Source organism: Berghia stephanieae, chromosome 5, assembly GCF_034508935.2.
Source record: "Berghia stephanieae isolate SIO BIC M18660-M18661 chromosome 5, UCSD_Bste_1.3, whole genome shotgun sequence".
Lineage (NCBI taxonomy): Eukaryota > Metazoa > Mollusca > Gastropoda > Nudibranchia > Aeolidiidae > Berghia > Berghia stephanieae.
In genome coordinates this window covers 7009470-7016969 of record NC_088364.1, presented here as the reverse complement: position 1 = coordinate 7016969, position 7500 = coordinate 7009470, and the positions used below count along the sequence as shown (strand labels likewise).

At 35.2% G+C, this 7500-nt stretch overlaps 1 protein-coding gene across 1 annotated transcript in view; it reads left to right on the top strand.

Annotated features, from left to right (window-relative positions):
- LOC144972334 (unconventional myosin-XV-like) overlaps positions 1 to 7500 on the top strand; it is a gene marked incomplete in the record, with an annotated part of 202492 nt that overhangs the window by 161497 nt on the left and 33495 nt on the right. The window contains 7 exon segments of the mRNA XM_078913430.1: positions 315 to 387; positions 1384 to 1593; positions 2257 to 2959; positions 4330 to 4453; positions 5155 to 5219; positions 6267 to 6521; positions 7462 to 7500. The exon segment at positions 7462 to 7500 is cut by the window's right edge and continues 129 nt beyond it. Coding sequence (XP_078769556.1) covers positions 315 to 387; positions 1384 to 1593; positions 2257 to 2959; positions 4330 to 4453; positions 5155 to 5219; positions 6267 to 6521; positions 7462 to 7500 — 1469 coding nt within the window.

The window sequence follows — 7500 nt, the reverse complement described above, 5'->3', positions numbered from 1 at the left end:
GGTAGCAAAAAAAATTCTATTTCCTGTTTCACGTCATAGAAACCTGGATAATTTCTGGCTCCATGGACCTAATGCTCTCAAGGACTACTTTTTTGTGTTCATGAATTGTTTCATTTTGTGTTCTAGTGCCTTTAGCTCTCTTTAATCATGCCAAAAAATAATCCCAAGTTCAAAACTTGTCTGGGCTACTTACCATAGGACTGATTATGTCCTGTGTTCTGCTTTTTCTGTCACTAGACCACCCAAACCTCATTTATACCTTATCAGATTTGTATTTTGGTATTTGTATTACCCATTTTGGTTTATTGATACAGGTATTAACGTCATCGGTCATGTGGAGTCGTGGACATCGGGTGAGCTCTTCACGTCTCATCTACTCAGGCTAAGGTGAGTGGCACACTGTGTGTGGAGTTTGGAATGATAGTCAATAGTTGGTGGTACACGTTTGTAGTGATATCACTCTTGATGGATTGTTAGGACTTTATCATTGATGCTGTTATTGTTGGTGATGATTATGGTGATACTGATGGTGTGATTATAGCAGTGGTGGTGATGGCAATGACAGTGGCAGTGACGACAACGATTCTTAATGATCATGGTGATGGTGATGATGGATGTAGTGGTAGTGGTGGTGATGATGATGATGGTGAGGATGAAGACATTAGTTTATAGTAGTTTCAGCCAGATCTGACAGACATAGTTACCCAATTAACGCTGAATGGGCACATGATGCCACAGAAAAAAAATCAGTCCTCTCTGGATTCCAAACAATCCGTTTGCATCTTCAATACGTATTCTATCTATTGACCTATAGGGATGCCCAATTAGAATGAAATCATGAAAAGACATTTATATACACAGCTTTTTTTAAAAATTGTTTTACTTTCCTTTGTTGATATTGTGAAGTAAACTATTTTTTATCTAAAAATTGGTCTGCAGTCTTTGTCATTGGTGGATGGAAATCACCTTTGGACAAGGGAATGATGGTGGACCTGGACTCATTATCAATCCACAGCCTTGGCTCTCTCCTATCCTCCAATGTTATTTATTCTTTCCATGTGGCTTTATGTCTATGGTCTTGAATGAAATCATGCTTCGGCCCTGCCTGTAGTCTTTTGCCGAGAGGGAGAAGAGCATATAGTTGAACAGTGTGCTGCGACGAAGCTTCCGGGTGGTTTGCGACCGTGCACAAGTGTGGTACGGAATTTGCTGATTGGGTCAATCGTCTTAACATATTATTGTGAGCACCATTAGAAGCTGCTGCCGAGAAGGAAACAGTCAGATGCGTGATGATATATTTTAAAATAATCTTTTTGTTAGCGATGATTATTATTTTTTTGTTGTAGTAAACCATCTCTCTACTTTCCATTGATCTCCCTCCAGAGGTTTGAATGAAAACAGCCAAGGTTGGACGGTAATGCTACAAGAAGACGTTGACTTCTACGAGTTGATGGGATATGATTACGTCCTTGACCTCATCAGTGAGATTGAGATGGCTCCAGGTTTCCCATCATGCACTGCTTATTTCCTGGTCTCCATAGACAGAACCAGAGAGAGGCAACACAACAAACACATTCTGGGAAACCCTGATAGGTAAGCAGGCATTTATTGGAATCAATTTTGTATTGGCCTGATTGATATGAAATTCATATGGGACCTTTCATTTCAAAACGGTTTTATAAAGATATGAAAAAGTGTGTATGAAACAATTCCAGACAAAGGAAGAAAGAAAAAAATAAATCCCTAAAAATGTACTTTAATGGTATAATGTGAGACATTGATGTTGTAAGTTGAATATGAAATAAAAAATGTAGAACTTGGGATGTATTTTATAAAGTAGAATAAATATAGTTTTCTAAAGTGCATTAATTAACCCAAAATTTCATATATCTGATCATCTTAACTTAAAAGTAACTTTTTTTGGTATCCACTTTGCTCCTAAATAATACCTGTTTGATGTGGTGGGGAGCACAAATGTGATTTTGAGAGGTTTGTGGACAAAATACAGTTCCATGCTTTTATTTATAATTGATAATTCTTTTTTTTTCTTTCTTTTCTTTTTTTTAATGATTAATCAAATGCTGATTGTTTGCCACTGTCTATATAACAAAACGTGTAACTGAGTTAAATTGCTAGGCTTTTTTGAGTGAAATTTAAGCTTCTATCGATTATCAAAGAAAATGCATGCTTCAAAATTATTTTTTAAACTTGAACTACTGTATCATAAATTCTCTCCCTTTTTTTCCTTTCCACTAGTGCTCATGACCCAGAGAAAGACAGGATTATCATTCTGACAGGCCCCTTACCACAACTAATCAAAAGAGACACCTCAAAGGCATCCAGCTCCAGCACAAGCCTCACCCCAGAACAGCTGTACTACCAACAACCCCACAATAAATCTGCAAACAAATTGCTGCTTATGAACATGGAAGACGTCGGATTTTCCAAAACCAGCGTCCTCAATCAAAGACCCACTGAAATTCTTCCTTCCACTTTGTCGGATAACACCAAGATGAATCTCCGCTACATGAAGAGGTCCAGAGCCCCAGGTCCACCTCTGACAAATGGCCACGTTCCCAACGGAATTGCCAATGGCCACATCACGACCATTAACGAAGATGACGAAGATTTGATGGAAAGCATGTCACAACTGTCCAGTAACAGATTAAACGGACGTTATTTCCCTAACGGAGATGTTATTAAAATGAACGACGGAACAGACCTGTCCCACAGTAAATTGAATAGCCGCTATATCAAAAATACAAAGGGAGGTGGTAACAATCGTCACAAGCACATGTCACGAGAGGACGGTGGGTCCGTACACTCTGACATGTCCCAGCAAGTGGATGACATCTTTAACAATGCCTTAAGATTCCATGATGAACAGGAAGGTAGAATGCTGGGTAGTCGAATCAAGGGAGGTGGTCAGGGAGTGCCTGGTGTGCAGTCACCACAGCAGGTGAGAATTTGTCTACATAAATAATTCGGTGGCAAGGCTAAATTTTTTTTTCGTATAATTTTTTCGACAGTCCAGATAGCTCAGTTTATAGAGCACTGGTCAGTCAGGTAAAGTTGAGATTTTTTTCTGACCTCTCTGAACACCCAAAGTAATTGGGTACCTGGATCTATTAGAGTTGTTAGAAAGTACTTAGCAACATGAAGTAGTGTTCTACCCAAAGGCTAATGAAAAATGAAAATGTTGCTGCTTGAAGCTCGAAGGAAAAAAGTAAAAATAAGTATTGAATTGTAAGCTTCAATTTATTAGACGAAGACAGATACTGTGGACGTTTTGGGTTTCCCCTTTATCAACAAAACAGGATGAATGAAACACTACAGACAATGGGATAATGTAGGTTGTAATAAAGCTAGTAGGCTTTTGCTACATTTTTTAACACTGGATACCGGGAAAAAGTTTGGCTCTATGGGTCGTATTGTTCTAAAGGATAACTTTTTTAAAATATAAGTTTTTCCACTATTTATTTACAAACATAACATTTTATACCGGTAGATTTCTCAGGTTTAAGATTTTTTTGGACAGGATGTGGATCATTATAATAGATCAATGTTTGAAATAAAGGTTTTTGGCCAAATTTTTAAAATGTTTTGTCAGAATACGAGTAGTATTGGTGTCAACATTGAATTGTTTTGACACTCTGTGTTTGAAAGATGTTTAAATGTGTAGTGTTGACACACAGGAAATGAGTAAAGGAATGTCACTGAGTCAATCTGGTATTAGGTCGGAATGAACTAGATGAAGAAAATCAAATTTAAAGTCAAAAGGATTAGAATGAGGAACTCTTTTGTTTTTTAAAGTTTATGAAATAAAAACTCATTCTCCTGAATGAACGAATTTATTATAATTCACATTATAAGACACAGTTGATATTCAGTTTTTGAGAGAGGAGAGATTGAGATGATGTGTCTCATATGTGACCCACTGTATCAACCTGATGTTTTGTCGGAGTGAACCAGTTTGTGAAAATTGACATTTAGGTCTAAATATGAAGATTTATTTCAATTGATTCACCAAATTTAAAATAATGAAGGTAGTTTGACAAACTAATTAAGTCTCAAAGTTTCTAACTCGCAACTGTTTTCACTTGAAATTCAATTTTTTGGAACAAGTTTCACCACAACATAATACCGTATTGAAGCAGTGAGTCACATATTATGAACACATCACATAAAATCACTCGTCATTCCTTTACTTTCTTCATTGTGTCATTGGTCACGTGTCCTTGTTGTTTCCAGTCTTTTCGTTCTTCCATTTATCCCTCCTCCTCCTCCCCCTCCCCTTGTTCCCCCATCTTCCTCTATCCATTGTTTCAGCCTCTGTCCCAGCCCTTGAATCTGATGGGCCTCGGTGGTTTTCAGCAGGGTATAGGTGGTCTGCAGCAACCCCTCATCCCTCCTCTCAACCTCAATGGACTCAACTCTCCCCTCACCCCGACAGGTATGTATAATATATTATGTGATATAATATAAGTAACCCAACATAACAATTTGCTGTTATATTTTTGTGAAACCAGGTGCTGAATATTAAACTCAAAGTCGAAATGACAAAATTTGAGGGTTTTTTTTGTTTTGTTCTTTGTTTTCCTTTTTTTTTTTGTTTTGTTGAGGGGGGGGGGGGGGAGTGAGGTTTCTCCCTTTTTGTAAAGGTTTCTTATTTTTTTTAGTAAAAGAAATCACATTTGATTTGATCATTAAAATTATTAAAAGCATCGTATTTATAGTTTAAACAACGAAATCAGTTTCAAGCACTTGATTTGCTGCAAAATATTACATGTACCACTTTGATTACATATTTGAAGGCTCCAGTTGAAGAGTGATCTTATAGTTAATTTATCTGTCGTCACTTGGCTAGTTTATCGCCCCTTTTCTTATTTTGTGAAAGTCAAGCAACTGTGAGTCTGATCGGCAATGGCAATCGTGATTAAGTGTGTAACCTTGTTTCACTCATCTCTAGTATCAGGTCTTGTGTTTTTGGTCAAGATTTTTTACTATCAGCACATTACCCTAGTTAACAATGTTTTGCTTTTAGAAAATGACACAAACAGTTTCATATACACACAGTGCTTTAAAAAAAAATTATTATATTCGATTCTCTTCATATATTTAATTTTTCTTTTTTTTTAAATTTGTGTTTGACAGATCCTCTTCAACAAGTGGCAGCTCAACAGATGGCCCAACAACAAGCAATATTGCAGGCTTATTTGGTAAGTATTTCACACTTGAATCAAACTGGTCATTTTAGAAACAAAATTTCATGGTAAACCCTCCCCCCAAAATGAGCATTTATACAGCGCAATATCCACCAGCATCCCTTTGGTCATCCTCATCCCTTCCAACTTTTAAAATTCAACTAAAAACCCACCTGTTCTGGATTTAATTAAATAATCATCTATTTATTTTTTTATGGATTTGTTTATTTCAATGAATAACTACATGTCAATGTAAAGGGCTTTGTGCCTATTTAGAGGGGACAAAGCATTATAATAAGTGCTGTCTATTATTATTATTACTATTATTATTATTATTAATTATTATTATTATTATTATTATTGTTAATTATTATTATTATTATTATTATTATTATTATTGTTATATTATTATTACTATTTTTATTATTATTATTAATATTATTATTATTTTATTATTATTATTATTTATTATTTTATTTTAATTATTATTTAATTTTATTATTATTATTATTATTAATTATTATTATTATTATTATTATTATTATTATTATTATTATTTTATTATTATTATTATTATTATTATTATTATTATTATTATTATTATTATTATTATTATTATTATTATTATTATTATTATTATATTATTATTATTATTATTATTATTATTATATTATTATTATTATTATATTATTATTATTATTATTATTATTATATTATTATTATTATTATTATTATTATTATTATTATTATATTATTATTATTATTATTATTATTATCATTACATCATCATCATCATCATCATCATCATCATCATCATCATCATCATCATCATCATCATCTCATCATCATCATCATATCTATTATTATTATATTATTATTATTATTATTTATTATTATTATTATTATATCTTCATTCTATCTATCACATCATCATCATCATCACATCATCATCAATATCATCTCTCATCATCATCATCATCATCGATCATCATCATCATTATTATTATTATTATTATTATTATTATTATTATTATTATTATCAATGTCTTTCTTCTTTCCTAGTCACAACAACAACAACAGCAACAACAACAACAGCAAAACGCGTTGCTCCAAGCAACTCTACAGCAACAACAGCAGCAGCAGCAACAGCAACAGCAACAAGCTGCCCTTCAAAGCTCCCAACAGCAAACAGCCGCTCTCAAGACAGCCCTTCAGCAGCAGGAACTCCAGAACAAGTTGCTAAAGCAGTCTATAGAAGAGCAAGTTCTCAGACAGCAGTTACAACAGGTTCATCTTCAACAGCAACTACAGGCACAGGTATGGACTGGTTACCCCCCCCCCCCCCCCCCCCCCCACTCCCCACTCCCCCCACCCCACGCCCACACACACACACACACACACACACAAACACACAAAATAGGCTTTTGGAGTTATTAGGGTCCATGGAGCCTGAGATTATCCCAGTCTCTATAGTGGGAAACGGACAATAGCATAACAATTGCTTGACACCCTAGGATAGGATGCTAGTCTATCGTAAATCAAAGTAATTTCCACTAGAATTACCAGAACCAGCTAGCCAATCACTCTGGGGTGGACGGGGGTTCAGAGAAAATCTTCACTACTCTCGGGATTGATTTTGGTTCCTTTGAGCTAGGCTATCGGCACCCCCCCCCCCCCCCTCATCCCCCCTTACACATGCCTTATCTGAATCAATCTTTTTTTTAAAAATAACTTTTATATATTTATTATACTATTTCAGCAGCCATCAAATCTCTCGTAGCTGGTTTAATTTCCTCTCATTTTTTTTACAAAAAGTAGTCTTTTACACATTGAGAAATGTGTTGATTCTATTAGAGATATATGAATATGATGAAAGATAGAGAGAGAGAGAGAGAGAGAGAGAGAGAGAGAGAGCGAGAGAGAGAGAGAGAGAGAAAGAGAGAGAGAGAGAGAGCGAGAGAGAAAGCGAGGAAGGAGAAGGGAGAGAGAGAGAGAGAGAGAGAGAGAGAGAGAGAGAGAGAGAGAGGGAGGAGAAGAGAGAGAGAGAGAGGGAGAGAGATTAAAGAAAGGGGGGGGGGGGGGAGAGAGAATGGTATTAGAAGAGATAATGTTGTTGTTTTGTTTGTTGAGTGCAAGTAACATAATGTATTATATTATTTTATATAACTCAATGCCAAAAGCCAAAGGGAACAGTAACATCCATTATAAATTTCCATACACGGGTAAATCAAGTTATTCCTGTCTTATTTTATCCCAGACTCTTGTCAATGGTCTACCTGTCAATGGTCTACCTCTT